The sequence below is a fragment of the Astyanax mexicanus genome, chromosome 3 (assembly GCF_023375975.1).
Source record: "Astyanax mexicanus isolate ESR-SI-001 chromosome 3, AstMex3_surface, whole genome shotgun sequence".
NCBI lineage: Eukaryota > Metazoa > Chordata > Actinopteri > Characiformes > Acestrorhamphidae > Astyanax > Astyanax mexicanus.
The window spans coordinates 37,936,571-37,958,737 of NC_064410.1; the positions used below are offsets into that span (position 1 = coordinate 37,936,571).

Sequence of the window (22,167 nt, forward strand, 5' to 3'; positions counted from 1 at the left end):
TACTTAGGCGCCTTATAATCTGGTGCGCCTTATGTATGAAAATGGACCACAAAATAGACGTTCTTTGATGGTGCGCCTTATAATCCGGTGCTACACAAGTATCAGTATCTGTAGCATTGCATAACACAAAAAACACATACTCTGTTTTTACTTTGTGAAGTGATTCTGATTCTTTTTTTAAAAAGATGTGGTCAATTTATTGATGGATGGGATTGAAAGCTGTGTTTAAACGGTCCCCTGCTTCTTTCAGGCGCATTAGAGCTGGTCGATGCCTCTGCTGATCTGCCAGGCCTGAAGTACATGCCAGGAATTACATCCTGGAAGGTGATGATCTGTTTATATGCCACTTTTCATTTTTTAATATTAGTCGTTTCACTCCTACAGCTGAGGGAATATTATCTGTAGCTCCTGCAAGCTGTCTGTGAGAAGTTAGGCTGTTGAGTTTAATTTTCTCTGTCCTGTAATTGCTTATCCAGCTGATGACCAAAGAGGGCCAGTGGTATTCTGACTGGTCCGAGGTGCCCACAAATCGACACACTCAGATCAGACCCACCATGTTCCCTCCGACCGACCCAGAGAAACTGCAGAGCATGAAGCTGGAGAGATGGTAAGCTTAGATATACAGATGTGTAGAATTCTGCATATTACCCAAGAGGCCAGTAGGATACCAAATCTGTCCTACAGGATTCAGATTGGGGATCCACCACGTCTATGATTCAGTCTAATTTTAAATGTAATACTTATTAAAGATAGTTTGCTTTAGATGCCCTTTAGTGGTCAGCCTGCAGTCTAGATCCTGGTGCTCTGTGATACTTGGCAACCCCAATATACATAGCCGAATGACCAGAAACTTTGAAAACAGATGGAAATAAGTCATATACACTAGATGTCGAATTGGACATACCAGGTTGACACACTCCTTTATGTTGAGAGGAGAAGACTCTTTAGCGTTGTAAAATCTGCCAAACTCCAATTTTAGTTAAGCATTTATTACTGGACTGCACACTGTACCACCAGGACAGATGCCAACTATGTATACCATCAACAAAAAAAGACATTTTTATTTAAACCCACCCTGAAAAACTGTTAAAGTTCTTATTGCTCACTGGATTAAAAACACATATCTAAACACTCCCTTACCTCCCCAAAGACAGTACCTAATATAACCGCTCCTGCCAGGAAAATATCCTATGAGCTGTTTTGGCATTAAGCTTCCATTACTCCTACTGTGCTATTTGGCTATTTGTATTTAGAATTGATTGTGTTTTTTTCCCCCTAAGATAAGGTGACTGTAGTGTTTAGTATTGTCTTCTATGTTCTGTGTTGCCAAAAGTTGAGTCATAAGCAGGTTTAAAACTTGAGAAGCTCAGATGACAGTAGAAGGTAGAGAAATGGAGCATGTTAGAATAAGAAAGATGAATTTTGTCTTAAACTGTTTGCTGGCAGTTGCAGATGATAAGTTGTCAAAGTGCAACAGTTTGAAGCAGCATTATGTAGCATAATTTCTTTAAAATGATGAATCATTATGATGCACCACTGACATACTAATTTGCAAGCTTGTCCCTTCTTGGACAGCAATTCTTGGAGCTTTTAAGCTCGCTGGAGCACTGCTCTGTTTAACCATTATTTGAGTAATATTTGTGAACAGTATTGTAATGTTAGTCTGTCACATAAACCCACGTTTTTTTTTTTGTTTTGTTTTTTTTCTTCAGATTAAACAATTGTCATAAATCACATGTGAGCATGCCCTTCTTGTGTAAAATCCACTTTCTATGATCAAGAAATACCAGTTATTACATAATGCTGCTTCGAATATGAAAGATTAATATTAGACTAATAACTTTGATACCAAGCTTTATAATATAGTTTTTACAGTAGTGAAAATACAAAATTGAGTTTGGATGTTGGATGTGTCCTGACTGCACCCTCTCGATTCCAAGTTATTCTGTTTACAGCTGCAAACTTTTAAAACAGAAGTCACAACAATATTCTTTTTTGCATGATTTTAATTCAGTCTTCAAAGAATCTTTTAAGAAAATTTAATCTAAAAAAAAAAAAAAAAAAGTGTTAGTTAAGTCTATGGACAGTCTGAGACTACTGGCGCAGATTACCAAATACAGGCTTGTGTTAAAACCTAATTTATTTATTTTTTTTTTTTTAAATAAAAAAGTGCACAGAGGTGTGAGAATCCAGTAAGAGTACAACACAGGATACAATAAATAAATAGCTCTGACTCTGTGTTCAATATGCATTAGACACTGAATCCCAACTTAAAAGAATCTTTGCCTGGTAATGGCAGAGTGCTCCACTTGGTGGTGCTCCTGCTCTACTGAGAAGTGTAGTCGGTCTGTTTTTTTTTTTTTTTGCTTTTCTTCAGCCTGTCTGATCAGACCCATTTATGTACACACTGTGCATGTTAATTGTGTGTATGTTTGTGTGTTTGCAGTATGAGGATATTACCACATCACCAGAACACTGGTGGCTTTTTTGTGGCGGTGCTGATGAAGAAAGGGCCCATGCCGTGGAACCGCCGCCAACCGAAGGTAACGGTAGATTCTGTAAAAATTGCAAATCGCAAATAAAATAGTAAACAGCCTTCAGCATTAAGACCTTTACTCACCAATGATGTATTTGAATATTTTGTATAAAAGTTAGTATTCACAATCTGTTTAGCCAGTTTTTGCTGGTCACCTGACCAATTACTGTCATTTCTGGTGTTGGTATGGAAACAACCAAGATGGCTGATCTGTTGTGTTGCAGCAACCAGTACTTTTTGACAAATGTCAACAGGATTAGCCTGCTATCTGCTTTGCGCTGTTGCGTTTTGAAGAGCAGCTTATATTGACATACAAACATTTGACCCATATGTAAATGTAACTTTACATTTTCTTTTTTTACAATGTAATGATTACTGTGTGGGATGGAATATGCAAATCTGCTTGTTAATAATGCACAGAAATTGTTGTACATGGAGGAGTTTGTTGTCGAAATTGTCTTGGAGAGTTAGATGTGTTATTAATGTGGCTTAAATTATATTAGACCACCTCATGAAGTGGTTTAAGTGTTTTACCGAACTCACATTGTATTTCATTTTGATTGGCTGATTGATGATACTGATCAAGGGCGGGGAAAGGTGCTACGTTTAAATATTCCAGGAATTTTCACCTAATTTCGGCCATCTCTCAACAAACTGCTGCATCTAAGCTGACTGTAAATAAACAAAAGTGCTCAGCTCACACATTAAAATTTTTTTCAAAATCTAGATATGTATAGATTCATTTTTAAGACTTTAGTTTAAAAGAAAAATAATAATTTCTAATTCAAATTGAGATGCCAATACTGCAAGAACAGAGGGATCCTAACACGAGCTCATCAATCTTTTTAAAACAGCCAATAGTAAGAGCTTAAAGTGGAAAACAACCAGAAAGTGCTGCTTATCCAGCGCTGGAAACATTATTTTGAACATGATTGCTTTACCTTTCTGATTGCTTCTGTACTTTGATGGGGTTTAAATGTGGTCGTTTGCTGGTTTGTGTGAACAGAGGTGTTTGTTAGCTCTGCTACTCACTGATTGTACTGAAAGATGCACTGTTGACGAGCGAAGTTAGGAGTCTTACACAAAACAACACAAAATAAACAAAACAAACTTCAAAGCGGCAAAGATGAGCCTGTAGCGTTGACTGGCTGTCATTAAGCCAGCGGCTGTAGCCACAGTGATAACTTCTTCAGTATGGTGTGATCGTGAAATATCGGCTAGGCCTGTCACAATTATTGCAATATCGATTTATCGTACAATAAATGAACATGACCTCAATATTGTTTGATGATTGTGATATCGTCTATTGTGTTTGTTTGTATGTTTGTTCACATATATAACAGGTAACAGTATTTTAGCCAGTCATGCTTCCATAACTGTGACTCCATACACAAAGTGTGGACTAAAGTAGGTGAAGAAACAAGTATATAATTCCCAAACGTATTATAATAAATGATCTGAATTTTGTTTTCTTCAAAAAGTGTATAATTGTTTTTTTATGCTATTCTGATATCATTATGTTGGTGGCATTAAATAGTCCTAAAATGACAAAAAATATTGTGTATCGCAATAATTTCTGGGACAATATATTGTCCTCAAAAAAATCGTATTGTGACAGGCCTAATTATTGCCAAACGTGTATTTTGGCTAAGATTTGCCATGATAAATACAATACATAGCTGATTTATCTTTCCATTTCAAGTTTAAATGATTGGATGTGTGTCTGTTTTAAATTGGTCTTAGCTGTTTTTACACATTCATTGTATGTGACTTGGCCTATAATCTTGATATTCAAGATGCTTGAAGTGAACAGGTGTGTACAGGAGCATATTCTTTGCTGTTTTTGAAGAATATTGCATCTGTTTTTGCCAAAAATAAAAAAATCCTGTTAAATGGTCCAGCATAAATTTAATCCAGAATTAATTTAGCATGAACTTCCATTTAAAGCAATGAAGGTTTTCCTTTCTGTGAAAGTATGCAGATTTGAGTTCTCTACAGATTTGGAACAGATTGTTCCTTATACTTCTGCTTTTGATTCTGTGTACACTTGATTAATCAGGTTAGTTTATAACAACTGTTTAGAGGATCTTACGTCTGTGGAGCAGAATTCCTGCTTGGATTTGATTTGACTGAGAGTGAGAGAGTGAGAGAGTGAGAGAGTGAGAGAGTGAGAGAGTGAGAGAGTGAGAGAGTGAGAGAGTGAGAGAGAAAGAAAGCTGAATTTCTGTGTTGATGATTTGGATATTTCTCTCTGAGCCCCGAGGCTATGCAGGGCTTAAGCCTGCTACAGAGAGCTCTGTGCTGCAGCTCCTGAAACAGGGATTTACTGTAGATTCTGCTCAGTTTGAGAGGGAAGAGAGTGAACTTCTGCCTTTTAATGAGCCCAGAAACTGACTGGTTTCAGATTATCTAAGGTGTTTTTGGTGCTGAGTGTGGTTGTAATGCTGGTAAAGGAGGTAAACATACCCTATACTGGTAAACTGTCTGATTAACTATCTCTCGTCCAGCTGTGTGGTTACTTCTTTTAATTTTGTTCATGCTGCCCAACCTGTGTAGCCATGTGGCCATAACTGGTTTTGCTAGCCAGCCGCTTGCTAGCATGCTTAAAGTAGAAATCCAGTGTGAAATGGACTTGGGTTAAAGTGAAACAGGACGAGTACAAACCTTTGTTAAATAGCCCACCTCTGTTTGCCCCAGCTTTTTGAAATACAGCGCTTTTAGCCAATGCTCCCAACAAACTTACAATGCTAGCAATACGGGCATAGAGTTGCCCATTCAAAGAAATTGCTATTTTTTTACCATTATCAAGCTCAAAGTTGCTCCACGCTTCACTTGTAGATATCTAAAAGCCCCCACATTTACAATGAGGCACTGAGAACTTTAAAAAATGCACAAGAAGTTTATTAAAAAAGAAAATTAAGTGAAATTAAGTCACGATTAGTCAAGCCCCTAAGGAACCCCTAACAGACTAAAAGTGCTGTATTTCAGAATGCTGGGGGTGAACAAAGGTGGGCTGTTTGGCGAAAGTTAATGCTCATTATTATGTTTCACTACACCCATTTCACACCAGATTTCTCATTTAAGCTTGTTCATACTGGTTTTCTAGCTTGGTCAGATTAATTGTTTTATTTGATGGTTTACCTGGTCTACAACCATAAACCTATATATAATGCTGATCAACCAGCTTCACCCATTTGAAGAGCTATGTACAGGTTTTGGCATGTCTTTGACCTTATATAACTTTATGACTATTACTTATTCTAAGTCATTAGCAAAGTCTAGGTCATGTATACATTTATACATTTAATTTCAAGTGCTCTGACTTCTCCAACTAGCAGCCAGGGCTCCTCTAAGCAGCTGCCTAGCATGTCTAACGGTGTAAATAATTGATTACTATTAAGCAGGTGAACTCTAAGCTTGTAAGATGGGTTTTTAGATTTTAGATTTTTCCTAAGTGAAGTAATGCCAGTTGATGGGAAGGTTGGAGGTATTGAAAGGCAGAGCACAACACAAACCCTTCAGGAAGATGTAACTGAATATAGAAAAGTAGTGCACTCTTCTACTGTGCAGTGATCCTTGCACAAACATGACCTTCAAGTAGAAGTCACCAGGAAAAAAAAGCTTTCCTGTGTGCTCTCCACAAGATTCAGAAAACAAAGCCTGATTTCTTTTAAGTCGAGGAGGATTTTTTAAAATAGGACATAAAATAGTATAATCATTGTCACTGACCTTTTACTGTTTTTTTTTTTTTGCTCTTTTTTTTCCTCTGCCTCTCTCTGTCTCTCTGTATGTCTGTGTCTCCCTCTTGTGCTGTCTCACGTTTTACTTTTTATACGTTTACGTTTTACTTCTGGTTAATGATCTCTTCTACACACCTTTTTTTAAGGTTCCTGCAGCAGAAAAAAACCCTCCTAAAATAACTCACAACCTTTTCTCACTCTTGCCTTTCTTCCTTTATCCAGCTCAGGAACAAGGGGGCCACCCCCTCCACAGCCCAACCAGAGGAGCCTCCTGCTGAAGAGGGAGATGGGGAGACCCCCAGTGAGGAACCCCCCTGTATATCTGATGCTTCAGAAAACCCCCCGGAGCCAGAAGCTAAGAAAGACGGAGTGTGTGGGTGAGTGGCAGAAGCTGCACTTTTCTTGAACAAGGCTGTGTGTGTGTGTCCCAACCCGCCACCTTCACCTTTTCTCATATGCACTTTCTTTAGTTATCCAGTTTTTTTATATTACTGAGCGTTTTAGATTTGTTTTGCGAGTACAGTTAACTCGCTCGTTTGCGCTGTCTCATTGCCCATTCGCAAATTTTAAAACAATACCCAGCCCTACCCTTGTACAGTTTGTACAGACTAGTGCTGGGCAATAAAAAGATATCGATAGTTATCGAGATAAATATATATTGCGATAACTATAATAAGCCGGTCGATAGCATTCGATAAACTTTTATTTTTTATTTCCCGTTTAAGTAGCTCTGTGAACAGGCGCAGCGCGCTGAACTGCTCAGCCCAGAATGTTATAACTAATATTATCCAATAGACAAAAACTATTATACATTTTAGTCAAAAGACTAAGACTAAACTGTATCAAAATCCCCTGTCAAAATGAACACTGTGATATACTCTTGTATTTTGCTTTATGTAATTGCCTGCATTCAGGGAGGGGAATAATCCTTTCATTAAATATAATTTTTGTAAAAATCCAGGTGCTATTGCAATTTAAATTAAACAGACAAATAATGTAAAGGGTCTGAATTTGTTTTAAGTTGATATATTATGGGGGGGTTGGTTCCGGACCTGTGTGGATGTATAATGACTTTTTTTTGTAAAATTAATTTAAAAGCTGTCTGAGCACCTTGTACCCACCTGACAAGATGTGGACATCCTAGTGTCTGTCCACAAGGCTCTGAGCCTGCTAGTGATTTTGGCCGTAACTCCCTTATTCTGGCACTTATGAGTAAAAAGAAACCTTTAAGTCTAGCAGAAAGTAATTTGATTTATACCGTGATTATATATCGATATCGGCTGATATGAAAAGCTATATCGTGATAAGATTTTTTTCCATGTCGCCCAGCCCTAGTACAGACTGTAGTTAATTATGTGGTAAAATGTTAACATTAGCATGTTTAATGGCTTTTGCACACTAACCCTACCACAGCAAAAAGATATCCGCACTCACACAGTCCTCATATAATCCACTGTGATTTAAGGAGTTGAAATTGGAAGAAAAAGAAGGAATTTGACAAAAGTATAAAGTTTTTCAGTCACTTTACATCAAACAAAACAGTGAGTGGTTAACGAATAAACAAATAAAGCCGACCAACATCACAGGGTAGTCATTGGGTTAAACGTACTGTGTTTGTTGCTTACTTGTGCTGGCCCTTGTGGTTTCCCCTGACGCGATGTGCTCTGTTTCAGGCCCCCGCCTTCAAAGAAGATGAAGCTGTTTGGTTTCAAAGAGGATCCCTTTGTGTTTCTGACTGAGGATGACCCTGTGTTCCCACCAATCCAGTGAGTGCTTCAACACTTACCGAGCCTGTGCCATGTGTACATGCACTCGCTGGTCTGACAACCATTTGCTCTGACGTCTGTAGACTGTGTGCTCTTGTCTCAAAGGTTTGCTAAAGTGTGTGTGTGGTACATTTTCAGAGTGAAGCAAGGTTAAGAGACTGTCAGGAGAATAATGTTCGAACAAGGGACACTAAACCATGTGTTCTTATATATATTTTATATATCTTAGGATTTTGGTTAGTATATAATATTTGTATTTGATATACTGTCATAGTTAAAGGTTTGGGCTCCTCAAATTGCATCTGTTTTTATGCATCAAGTACTGATTAACTGCTTAGTTTAACAAAAAGACGATACAAAAACATGCATAGAATTTGACATTTACAAATAGTGATGGAAGATATGATCAAAATTGATATTAAGTGACCAGTTCAGTTTCTTAATCAGTTTCTCTGATTTTGCTATTTATAGGTATATGTTTGAGTAAAATAAATATTGTTGTCTTATTCTATAAACTACGGACAATCTTTCTCCCAAATTCCAAAAAAGAAAATCAAATCAAATCAATATTTGGTGGAATATCCCTGGTTTTTATCTTAGTTTTCATGCATCTTGGCATGTTCTCCTCCACCAGTCTTACACACTGTTTTTGGATAACTTTATGCCACTCCTGGTGCAAAAAATCAAGCAGTTCAGCTTGGTTTGATGGCTTGTGATCATCCATCTTCCTCTTGGTTATAATCCAGAAGTTGTCTATTTGGTAAAATGAAAGAAATTCATAATTTTTAAGTGGTCTCTTAAATTTTTCCAGAGCTGTATATGTCTTAATTTAGGTTGATATGTTCTAATTCCAGTATCGATATGAACAGTGTAAAAGCCTCCACCCTTGGTGTCATGCACTGATAGAGCTAGCCAATACAACAAAACATTTTTAGCACAGTATTTGAATGTAATCTTATGATGCACATTTATTAATCGTGTTTTGACTAACTATCAAACTCTACCAGGAGTGGTGGATTCTTAAAATTCTTAAGATATATAATATACTTTTTGCAGCAAATTACAATTTAACAGGATGTTTTCACTTTTTGTAATGGAATGTACAGTTTGATCAGTGTTCTTTAAACAGTGATCATTACATTACGTTATGTTACATTACATAACAGCGGATGCTTTAATTCAAACACACAACTTGCAACAAATAATGATGTGCATTAGAAATAAAAGAACATTTTAGATAGGGCCTGAAGGAGACCAAGGGGAAATAATTGGATAGAGGAGTGAAGAAGGGGAAGAAGGAAATGAGGTTAGAACTAGTTAGTTTGTTAGAGGTGTTAGGAGAGTAAGTGCTCTTTGAAGAGCTCTGTCTTCAGGAGTTTCTTAAAGATAGTGAGGGGCGCTCCTGATCTGGAAGTAGTATGTAGCTTGTTCCACTATTAGGGATCTTTGTATGAGAAAATGCTGGATTGCTTTGTGTGAATGTTTAGCTAAACTAGGCGACGCTGGAGGAGCGCAGCAGCCGGGGTGTCCTTGGTAGGCATATTGTTGATGAGATAAAATTGATCACGATACAATAAAATATTAATATATTGTCCTGCTCTATTTACAACGCTCTATTTGTTTAACAAGGTTATACAATGTGGAATGTAACAATACAGCAAATTAATAGAGAATAGTGTTTTTAAAAAAGTGAAAAGTGCTTGTAAAAATTACATTTTATTTATTTATTTTTGTGTTTCGAGTTTTTTAATTTCGAGATTGTTTCATTTAGAAAAACAGAATGTGACATTTACTCTGGGGTGTCTACATTTATTCATGCATTCTGTCACAGTGTGAAAGTGTGTTTGTGTATGTGATTTGGCCCAGTCTTTATCTTTTACCATTTGAAGCTGTGATCACACTCTGAGTGTATTTACAGTGGCAGAGTTTACGCTGAATGTGTCAGTTTTGTTTTACGCGTTGGTTGGATTCCAGATTTCCAGATTTTCTCTCTCTAACCTCTTGAAGAGAATTCTCTCATTCCTTAAGATAAAACCTCCACTTGTGCCACAAAAGGGATTTTTTTTTATTCAGTGTTTGATGTAGTGTGTATGAAGACAGATGCACATAGCTATACTCTTGGCAACACGCCACTTTGATTTAGCCACTCACACTCGAACAACTCAACCAGATCGACTTCTGCCTCTGCACCATATGGCACAGTATGTTTAATGCTGTGTGTGTGTTTGTGCATGTGTGAGTGTGAGCTTTTCTTTCTTCACGACTGTTTGCTGTTTGACTGACTGTGTGTATGTGCGCGTTTGTTTCTTTGTTCCAGGACGTTCTATAACCTGTCTTCAGACTTCCCAAAGCTGAATGTGCTGACTAGGACTCATGAAGGGAAGAAGAGGCATTTGTATATGGTGTCCAAGGAGCTACGCAATGTCCTCCTTAACAACAGTGAGAGGATGAAAGTGAGTGCAAACAGTGGAGTGGTTTTTCCTCCCACAATTCTCCCGCAGTTACACAATGCATGCTGTCAGTGCTGGGAAGGTAATTGCTAGCATGTACTTTGAGTCATATAAAGCTGTGCTGCATTATTTTTTTAATGAACTTAACAGCTCAAGGTGCTTGGAAAAGAAAAGATATTTGCATCAGTTTGACTAATAAGGGGGAGGGGGAGGGCCGTCCTACCCACCTGAGAGACTGAGATTGGAAAACCAGTCAGCATCATAGCTAACACCTTCCATCTTGCTAAGGCTGACTGTTAGCATTTGCAGTTCAATCACTCCAACACAGCTCAGGCTGCTGTATCTGTTAGCATCATGGCTTTAACTTAGCTGAAATGCTTGTGACTAGGTTCAGCCAACTCTCTACTCTGGGCTTTAAAATGTATGTTAAGAATAAACTACAGATATGATAAACATTTTATAGCAAACAGCAAGGCTCAGTTTCTCTGTCTGCCAACATCTATCAGTGAGCAATCCAGCTCATAAAAACAGCTTAAATTTTACTTGGTTTAAAATATGAAATCTGAGTTTAAATGCCATCCAGTGCCTGTGCACTAGTTTGTGACCCATTGTATTTGTAATTGTAATTATGTTGTACATCTTTTAGGGTAATTGTGTAAAAAATGCATACCCCTGCAGGTCTGCTCCTGACCTTAGATTGCTGTGGCATAGGGCTGCACAATTTGGGCAAAATATCTAAGTGTGATTTTTCCACAGAATAGTGCGATTTGTGATTTAAATTGTGATTATTTTTAATTCCTTAAACCCTAAACCTATATTAATGGTTAACATATCTATCAAATACAATTATAAACCTTGTCCCACATAAAATATTCCCATTAAATGCAGTTGTCAGTTTTATTTTCAACTTTCAAGGAACGAAAAAAAATAAAAATACTGTGGGAGTTACTATGAGCCCAAAGACTATAATCTCCAGCACTACTGTGGAATCACCTTCAGTTTCCTTAGTGGTCGCAAGAAGGCCAGGTTTCGATTCAGAAAAGCATCCTAAAAAGGTCACACATCCACCACTATGCTTTGCAGTTGAAATTCTTCTGCTCTTTCGAAAGCATTTGGAGGATTTGCCAGACAGGATGGGCCGTTGACTAAAAGCCTTTGGAATCAGTGTTTTAATACGTCTTTATTTGTAAACACTTTACATAATTAAATACTGTACACACCAAAGAAGTAAAGAATGTACTGAACTTTGAGTTTTAAAGGCCTTGGGCAATATAGCTTTTGCATACATTGCTTGTTTTACCCTACAGCTATAAAAAAGCATCTGCACTTTGACTGTGTCCAACTGTCCAGATAAGCGCATGTTTAAGACCTTTTTCAAATCTTTAATTTTTAAAAGGTTCAAACGGTTCATACAATAATTATACTGATCCAAAATGAGCGCAGATACGCATGGGCGCACTGTAAAGGTGCCTGACTGAAGGCAGCCTGAGGGCTAAAACACTCTTCACCTGTAGAAGTGATTCAGCCTGGCACTCCAGCAGATGGGCCTCGAACAGTAGCTCCTCCGAGCCGGCTGCGTCTTCCGCCGCTTCCATTCTGGAGGTCAGGCCGATGCTTTAGCCGGCCATCTGCTGATTTAAAATAATGAGTCCGCAGCTGAGAGTGGGCCGGGCTGACATTTAAGACCAAGGCAAATCATTCCGAAGAGGATGGAGACACTTCACTAAATGTCATTTGCTTCTGAATGTTCTTTTGTGATCACATGCTCCTCAGTTCTTGCTCCTCACTCATCCTTAATGTCTGTGCTCCCCAGGTCATCAACACAGGAGTGAAAGTGTGGTCGAGAAATAACGACGGGGAACAGTTTGGCTGCGCCTTCAGACTGGCCCAGGAGGTAGGACCTGATCACCTATAACAGATCATGTTCTATATAATTACTCAGTGCAGACAAGGAACAGACCTTGCTGCAGTCTTTGTTGGTGATGAGGCAGTGGACCAATAATGGAAGATGAATCTCAGGCCTTCTAATGTACCCAAACAATGTGTGGACATGGCCTAGGGGTATGCCATATTGTATCTTTTACAAATTTATATTGTGATAATAGCAACAAAAAAATGTTTTGCTGTTTATTGTATTACATTTTAATTGTTTGCAGTGAATATGCAAATATGCAATGTTCTATTGCTTTTTGTTACTTTTTTGTATTTTGTTACACTATGATTTTGTACAAAATCAGGGTCTCTGTAAATTATTGTTTGTGGAATAGATTAACTTTTTTTAATATATTGAATATGGAATATATTAAAATTTTATTTACAGTAAATAAAATAACATTATTTTTGTTGCATTAAAATATTCCTGAAATTATCTTGGTGCTATTTCACCCACCTCTGACATGGCCTCAAAAATTCCGCTGTCCTTAAAGGAGAAATTTGATGTTGAAATGGACTTGGGTCGTAGTAAAACATGATAACGTGTACAAAATTTTTCAAATAGCCCACCTCCATTTACACCAGCACTCTGAAATACAGCGTTTTTAGCCAATGCCCCCAACTTTAGAAAAAAAAAAAAGCTATTTTTACTCCATAAACAAGCTCAAAAACGTTTCACACTTCAATGGAACATTTAAAACTAGGCACTTTAAAAGTGCACAGGTACTTTATTAATTAGCAGGTATCAGTATTTCTTCAGGCGCCACCATCTTGAAATTAAGTCACAAAATTAGGACTATGCCCCCATTTCTAGCATTGTAAGCCTGTTGGGACAATCAGCTAAAAGTGCTGTATTTCAGAATGCTGGGGGTACACGAAGGTGGACTATTCAACAAAAGACTCTACCCATCATACTTTACTACAGCCCAAGTCAATTTCTCCAACAAGGGCTTACCCCTGGTGGTTCTGTCTCTGGTTTCAACTGCACAGACTCTTGTTGAAACTGATCAACAACATGACGGACATTTTCTGCTTCATTTCTATATAATGAAGTAGAATAGAAACAAGGCTAATGTGTATATTTGACGCTATAGGATCCAAAAAAATAACTGGTATGACCGGCAAATTCTATAATACGTTTGCTGTGGGAGAACTTTTTCATTTCAATGTTATTGTGAAATGGTATATCTTGTTGTAGTTAAAATTGTATAGCTCTGATTGTAGTGCATTAAAATAAAAAATGAGCGTACAATTTATCTAAATCAAGATAATATATAAAACAATATAAAAAATCTAGTCACTTAAAATCAACATTCAGCAATGGTGAATAGAGCAATGTTAAAAAAAATACAGTTGACCTTCTCTCTTTCTTTATTTCTTTCTTTCTCTTGTTTTGCTGTTTCTCTCGCTGGCTCTCTCTCTGTAGGGTATTTACACGCTCAATCCCTACATCAGAGCGCGCGTGATCAACATCAGTGTGGAGGATGTGAAGGTCCTCCTTACCGAGGAGAATCCTTTTCTCAGCAGGCTGGGAGAAGACGCTCACGCCCAGGCCAAGAAACTCGGTGAGTGTCCCAGCCGTGCCCTGAAGCTTCTGACTGCCACAGATACGTGAAGGCCGTGCAGCTCCACTGAGGCTTAAAAGATCAGTTTTAGCCACTGAAGTCATGGCCAAGGACTGCATGCTGTCTGCAAACACCAGATGTTCCTGTTCTGCCATCTTTTTATCTTTATCTTCATGCACTTCCCTTCAAAAGAATCAGCATATGCACTGATGCGTTGAATTAGTGTGCGTGCGTGCGTGCGTGCGTGCGTGCGTGCGTGCGTGCGTGCGTGCGTGTGTGTGTGTGTATATGTGTGCACTGATTTTTTTTTTTTTTTTTTTTTTTTTTTTTTTGCAGAAATGGGCAGCATTGTTTTAAGATACCAACCAGATCTAAAGTAAGTGATACTCTTTTAATGGTTGTTGAATATTAAGTATAGAACATACATTATTGGGGTTTTATGGTATATAGCTCTTTTATTTATGTATTTGTTTACACTAATGGTCAAAAGTTTTAAAACACCATTTTTCCTTTTAATTTAAGCCATTTGTGTGCTTCAGTTCCAGTCAATAATCGGAAATAGTGTAAAATCTAGTGTGCAAAATTTTGTAGTAAACTGCCAAAGTTTTTAGGGAAAACAAACTAAAAGCTAAAAAAAAATGGAAAATCAGTATTGTAAAAAAATGTATATATGGTATATTGAAAAAGAATATTGTGAATTGATTTAGCATAATTAGTATTTTTTAGCAAACTATTCATTGGTTAAAAACTTGCAACTGGTAGATAGCTATGGATATAAACTGAGCTTTGGAAATGGATTTTTAAAAAAATGTCTATTTACAAAGCTTTTGTTTGTATTAAAGCAGTGCTGGAACAGATTTGTTCTTTCTCCTTTTTTGCTGCAGCATTTACACAATTACCCACAGCATACTTTCATCATAATAACTAAAGAAAGAAACAAACACAGATAACTCTACCCGAAAAAAAAAAAAGTATAAACATTTTCTTTAGAGACATTAGAGATGAAGGCAGAGAGTGAGAGTGAGATTTGTTTCCTACACCCTCAAAAGACTCTGATACAGGAAACTGGTACAGGAAGAGGTCTGGCTGACCCACATGGCAACACCTTTATCACAGCTTAACACTGGACTAAGTCTCAGTTTCAGGAGTGAGGAAATTGAAGTGAAGAGTGAAGTAATAATAATGCAGTAATAGTCATTGCTAAGATAAGAAAATAAATGCCTTGGTCTTGACTCTGAATCAAATGTACCGATCTTGACAACAACCGTAGAAGTCTTGGCCCCACAAAATGACAATATTGATTAATTTACAAAAACAAAAATGCTGTTCAAACATTGTCTATTTTTGCAAATGGACTCTTCATTGACTTAGAAAGCTGACTAATGAACTGTGTACCCACCCTTTCTAATAGGCACCTATTAGAAAACAATAAGCCTTAGCAGATTACGTTTTTTTTTTTCGCATTATAAGGCGCAGTACCAATGAATGTCTGTTTTATAGTTCATTTTCATACATAAGGTGCACCGGATTATGAGGCACATTGTAAGGAACAGAGGTGTTGCCATGTTTTCCTTTTAATTCAGCAGGTGTTGCTGCTGGGTGGTTGTGGTGACTATTTCCAGATTTCTCCAGCATTAAGGCTGGAGCAATAGCATTAGCAGCTAATCAGCTAATGCTGCTCACAGCACTACACTGAGGAAAACTGAATGTTCCAGTAAACCAGGACAATATTAGATAGAGGCAAAAGAGCTAGCATCTAGCGAATATACTGCAAAACTAAACTGAAACTCCTGTATAACACTGCAACACTGCAACCTGACTAGTAAAATTCATACAAAAGGTACACTGAATTATAAGACGCACTGACGATTCTTGGGGAAATTAAAGGATTTTAAGTGCATCTTATATTGCAAAACATATGGTAACAGAGGCAAATTGTACTGCTAATCAGTTTAACAACTAAAGTATGTATCATAAAATAATTGTAGTAATTGATACAGATCTAAAGAAAAAAGGTAAGTTTCATTACTGCTATGTTTTAGTACAATTTTACCCAAGAAAGGCTTTACTAAACATTTATTAATGGAGAGCAAGCATGATTCCTTAGATAAACCTCCACATTTGTTTAGCATTGCAGTGGCTGAGTGTCTCACAGATCTCAGTGTGTCACACTGATTATTTATTATTTATTTATTTAGGGTGCATTTCTATTTCCTGATGGTATTACGGTATGCAAGGAACATGGAGAATAGGGCCTATAACAAATGAACCGGTTCACCCTATCACTACTAATATTAATGGAAGCTTTGTAATGGGTGTGAATAAGACACATTGTGGCTTTTAACCTTAATAAAGGCCTTGTTTGTACACTGAGAGCAGTGTGATGTTCTGCTCTCCGCTATTCATCAAACAGTAGGGCGACAGACAGTGAAGGGATAGGATGTGCTCTACTATTGCTACTCCTGTGTGATAATTAGAGGGCCTGAACTGATGAAGCCGCTCTCTTCACAGACAAATAGCTCCTCATTGTCTCGCTCACCACAAAGCTCATTGTCTGCCTCAGTGGAGAGCCATGTTTCACATCAGTGGCCCTGACTGCTAAGAAAATTGGTCAGCGTGAGGCAGACTGGTGTGCGCATGTGTGATATTTCACTTACTGATGCTTATCTGCATATTCCATATAAGGGTATGTAGGCCTGTCATGATAATTACAGTATTGACTTATTGTACAATTATTATATTAACATAACCTCAGTAGTTTTGCTGACCTCAGTATATTAATTTTTCTTCACACAAATTAAATGGTTGATTTTGTTTTAATAAGTTTTATGACTTTTATTTAAAGTCTCAAAGTATTTAAAATAAGGAAACGTCATTGCTCTTTAAAAGAGCGCAACTGCATTATATACAGTTCTGGAAAAATTAGGAGACCACTTCAGTTTCTGAATAAGTTTCTCTGATTTTACTATTTATAGGTATATGTTTGAGTAAAATGAACATTGCTGTTTTATTCTATAAACTACAGATAACATTTCTCCCAAATTCCAAAGAAAAATATTGTCCTTTAGAGTGTTTATTTGCAGAAAATGAGAAATGGCTGAAATAAAAAATTGAAGAGGATCGGACAGCACTCGTATAATATACAATGTATTTATTAAAGTCTAATAAATACATTGGATATTATACGAGTGCTGTCCGATCCTCTTCAGTTTTTGATTATTTTCTGCGGATTCAACACGTGAGAAGCATTTGGGAGCGCAGCCTGTTTTTTTTTACTTTTTTGAAATGGCTGAAATAACAAAAAAGATGCAGAGCTTTCAGACCTCAAATAATGCAAAGAAAGCAAATTCATATTCATAAAGTTTTAAGAGTTTAGAAATCTTATTCTTATAATATTTGGTGGAATAACCCTGGTTTTTAACCACAGTTTTCATGCATCTTGGCATGTTCTCCTCCACCTCCTTTATGCAACTCCTGGTGCAAAAATCCAAGCAGTTCAGCTTGGTTTGATGGCTTGTGATCATCCATCTTCCTCTTATTTTTAGTCTAGAGGTTTTCAATTTGGTGTATATTATACTTATCTGCTACGCTGTTAGACTAAGCTACTACCCTCATACTTGCACTGTTCATTTAGATTGTACCATTATTTGCCTTTTGCCGAGATGCCAGTCAATATATTATCAATAAACATCTATTTTCATACACAAGGTACACCAGATTATAAGGGGCATTTTATGCGTACTGTAAAGATTTATTTACAGTAAGCTTAGATTTACAGATTTCCACTAAAGCTGCAGCATTAGCATTAGCGGATAACTGCTAGAGGTTGGCAGCTAATGCCACCTGACAGAGCTACACTGAGGAACCCTAAGTGTTCCAGTAAGCCAAGGCGATATTAGCCAGCGTCCCATGTAGCTTGTTTTAACACTATAAACGCACAGACTACAGTCTGATTTACTCACCTGAACATCAAAACAGCTAGTGCTGTGGATGGCGGCTAATGCTAATGCTGCTCCAGTAGCGCTATCCGGGGCAATGGAAGTCACTGTAAAAAGAGTTTATTTCTGGTCGTTCTGAAAATTTCTATTGGTTCATTCATCAATAAGTGACCGAGTGTAAGGGGCAGCTTGTGTAAAAGTATGCAGTAAACTTAAAAATGAGCAAAAACAAATACTTGTTTTTCATTAGACAATGATGATTTAAACATAATGATGCACAGTATTTATCTTGCCTTGCATGAATGCACCAGGAGTGACATTTTTTTAATCCTATTCATATTCTCTTTTATGCATAGCATAGTGATTTTATATCATTTAGTTGCTGTGCATGATTCAATTTTACAGGTTTTTTTTTACATTTTTTTTTTTAACGAAAGTGTACGGGTGGGTCTGTGTTCTTTAGGCAGTTATTTCATTAATAGACATGTTGTCCATATGATAAAATTCAAGGGGTTCAAAATGTATTCAAAATTTATCACTATACAATATAATATTGATGTATTGCCCAGCTCCATTTCATTTATAGAACCAGTGTTTGTAGCCCTGTTTATCTGGCTAATACAGAACTGGTGTCTGTATTTCATTAGATGCTGATCTTTAAGATAGCATGTTGTTTTGTTGTGGCTAACAGCTGTGATTGATTGTGGTTCCTTATCCAGTGTCTGATGGGCTGTTCCAGGAAATCTGATCTCGGAAAAGCATAAAATGTCCCAAACCGCGCTCTGCGAGAGGCCAGTGCACGGCAGAGTGGCGTGTTCTGCGTATAATGAGTAAAAACAAGTCAGATTATCACACACCCAGACACGGAAAGACGGCTTAGTGGATCTATGAAATAAATATTTTATATGTGTAAGTGGGCCCCCCTCCCCAGATGCTCACGCACACACTGACGTGAGCGCTCCTCTCGGCTTACGCTCACGGTATAAGGCGAGCTCTGATGTCACTGTGTGATCATGCTGTCTCTGTAGTGTCGTCCTGTTCCTTTTTAAATTCATGCTGCTGGCTGCCTCCCATTTATCCGTTTCACTGCGTTCTCGCTTCTGCCTCCCAGCTGTCCTTGCTCCTGTCCCTTTATGCTTCCTTCATCCTTCCCCCTGCATGTCCCAACACTCATTAATCCCAGCCTGTCTTTCTCCTCTTCTTCAGGTCTTTAGGAATTATCTGACTAGCTCCACTAGACTGTTGTCCTCCTCCTTCTCATCTATCACTCATCTTTCATCCTTATCTTCATTATAAAGACCTTGTTGACTCACTGTATCTGTGTTAGTTAAAGTTTGGCCAAAAATATAATTAATAATAGAGAAAACCATTTAGCTCAAATCTAGTGAAATTTAATTTGTTGACTTGCTGTATTTTATGATTTGGATTTATTGTCCATCTCATTTTGCTATTCCAATAAAAATGTATAAAGCTCCTAAAAAAAGCCATCATGAAAATGTAAAGGTTCTAAATTAGAACCTAAATTAGGTAAATATCAAATTATAAAACATTTCTTATAGCTACTTTCCATTTTTTCAAAATTAATTAGTATATTGCATATCAAATATTGCTTATATAATATATAGATTATCTCTTGTTTCTCAGTCTGGCAGCTTGGTATATCAAGCTGTGTTGACTTCCATGTTTGGCACCTCCTCTAATAGGAGGTAACCAAATTCTGTATTTCTTAGCTTGTCCAGAAGTGCATGTTCAGGGTTTGTACAGTCTTGAAAAAACTGAAAAGTCTGAATAGCAATTTCCAGGCCTGGATACATTTTGGAAAAATGAAAATACTTAAAGTTTTGGAAAAGTCATGGAAATTTGGTCCACAACCTTGTTTCCATTTATCAACTGAAATTTATTTTGAGCTAACAAATACATTATCTCAGAATTAATTCAGTAATTTAGCCCTACACAATGGAGCTCTCAGTATCTGACATATACATTTTATTATAAAAAAAATTGTCATTCATTTTGAGCCAACTATAATCAATTTCAATTACAGTTTTGGTTGATTTTTGGTGGTATTGTCCATGTTTGCACTGATCGTATCGTATGGTCAAGAAAATTTGCCTTGAAGGCATGGTAAAGTCATGAAAAAATCATGGAAATGTATTGGTTAAAAAGTGTTTTAACCCTGATGTGTGTTATTTCACACATTTTCGTGTTTATTAAATAATGATTAGCCCACTGTTTCAAAACATGTTTTAATGAATCCAATAAAATGTGCACCACAAGATCAAGGTTAACAGTTACTTCGGTTTTCCTGTAAACAAAATGTATTTTTAATGAGTAAGACAGTAACACTGTTCCTCCGATCTGTAGGGACCCCGATGCTCCTCAGTGCCCCATTGAGCTTTGCGGTTGGAGGGGGAAGACCTCGATCAGAGCCTTCGTGCCTCGCAACGAGCGCCTCCACTATCTGCGCATGGTCGGTGTGGAGGTTTTCAAGGACAAGCAAGGCAAGAAGGAGGGAGGTGCGTCAGAAAGCCAAGAGGGAAACGCGGAGAACACAGAAGAACCGGGTCAGGAGGAGGACACTGCAGAGCAGGAGCAGTCAGACACAGAGCAGAATGGATCAGCACAATCAAAAACCAACAACTCTGAGGATGTGAGCAGCACTTGACATGTTAGTGGAGCGTTAGTGGAGCGTTAGTGAAGCTTTAGCAAGACGGATCACTCCAGAGCCAGATTTGACCAACAGTGGAGAAAACGGAGGGAGAATACTAACGAAGCTTTAAGAAAGTTGCCTTTGCAATCATCCCCTTTTTTATAGAAAGTACATGGACTAGCCTATTCTTCCCTAGATGGGGGAATTGGAACAATAAAACTAATTTTATTTTTAGAAAGGTTTTGTTGTTGTTGTTCTTATTTTAAGTTTGGCTTGCTTTTACTGTATCTTTTGTTTGTGTAAGCAGTTGTTTCAGGAGATAACGAAAGAAGGTGGCTAGGGATGGCTTCAGCTAATCCCTGCTTTCAGCCAAAGCTTATGCCAACCCGCTAAATGTACATTTAGCAAGCAAGTGCTAAAGAGGGCCTATGGCCTGCTTTTTTTTAAATTTCCCCTCAGATGGGATGTCAAGAATGCATTTAATTTGACATATTAGTGTCTGACATGCTGTAAATACATCTTCCCATTTTATTAAAAGGTACCTAATAAAAAAGAATCAAAACTAAAGCTTTGGCTGTTGTTTATTTGTGTGTTAGTTGTTTTTGTGTGGGTTATTTTTATTTTTATTTTTTTGGGGGGGGTAAACATGTAATCATTGTCTTTTAGCGTACACACTCACACTTTCTCAGATCCAACAATCCCAATAAGTAGAAATTGATTGATGACTCAATGAATTAATGTTGCTGTGAACAGACACATAGCCTGAATGTGTGTGTACTTCACTATTTAGAGCTTAGCATTTTGAAAGAAGTATAATTTGGGCTGGTCCTGTAGATGTTGCACACTCATCAATTGACAAAGCTGGTCCCGTAAATGCTCTATTGGTGCTAAAGAAATGGCCAAGGAATTGTTTCAATTTTGTAAAGACCTCCCTGGGAAACAATTGCTGTGTAAAAGTGAGCATTATCCTGCTAAAAAAAAGCCAGTTGGATGCACTCCCATGTCAGGCAACATGTGGCTGCTGGATGTCCTGCACAATTCACTGAGCTGGAAGTGTCCTTTGTATCACTACGATCATGTGCAATGGCTCCCCACATTTTCACATCTGCAGTTGAGGCTGTGTCAATTCACAGCAAAGGTGGGAATAAAGTGCTCACTACAAGGCCTTCATATTGGAACTAGACTACTGTATGATTCCATCAGAACTTAAAATCATTTACAGTTACAGTCCAACTCTGTTTGTTGGTACAACACACAAAAAACAAAGCCAACAGTGACTGACTGACTGACTGACAAAAGGACTAAATGGCGGACAGTTTGATCCAAGAACAATCCTGCTGCTTTCAGTCCAGTGTTGTTTTCCCTCTCAGCATCTGTAATCTGGGAAAAATGTTGAGTGCATCTTAGAGGCATGTTTTTAATGATCTTTCACCAAGAGGTACACTACACAAATCGGGCGGAAGGCAAGCTACACCTTGGACAGACCGCCAATCCATCGCAGGGAAGACAAATACAGACACATTCACTCACACACTCACACCTAAGGGGCAATTTCAATCAAGTTCCAATTAGCCTGAACTTTGGACTGTG

The 22,167-nt window shown here is 37.6% G+C and overlaps 1 protein-coding gene across 1 annotated transcript in view; it reads left to right on the plus strand.

Moving 5' to 3' along the window:
• The window catches only part of nsun2 (NOP2/Sun RNA methyltransferase 2), a 32,518-nt gene extending 11,374 nt beyond the window's left edge, over positions 1 to 21,144 (plus strand). Inside the window, exons 10-19 of the mRNA XM_007231711.4 lie at positions 251 to 324; positions 477 to 607; positions 2,447 to 2,543; positions 6,499 to 6,653; positions 7,950 to 8,042; positions 10,360 to 10,495; positions 12,306 to 12,386; positions 13,851 to 13,989; positions 14,326 to 14,365; positions 20,292 to 21,144. Coding sequence (XP_007231773.3) covers positions 251 to 324; positions 477 to 607; positions 2,447 to 2,543; positions 6,499 to 6,653; positions 7,950 to 8,042; positions 10,360 to 10,495; positions 12,306 to 12,386; positions 13,851 to 13,989; positions 14,326 to 14,365; positions 20,292 to 20,592 — 1,247 coding nt within the window. The 3' untranslated portion in view covers positions 20,593 to 21,144. The remainder of the gene's footprint in view (positions 1 to 250; positions 325 to 476; positions 608 to 2,446; positions 2,544 to 6,498; positions 6,654 to 7,949; positions 8,043 to 10,359; positions 10,496 to 12,305; positions 12,387 to 13,850; positions 13,990 to 14,325; positions 14,366 to 20,291) is intronic.
• The last annotated feature ends 1,023 nt before the right edge of the window (positions 21,145 to 22,167 follow it).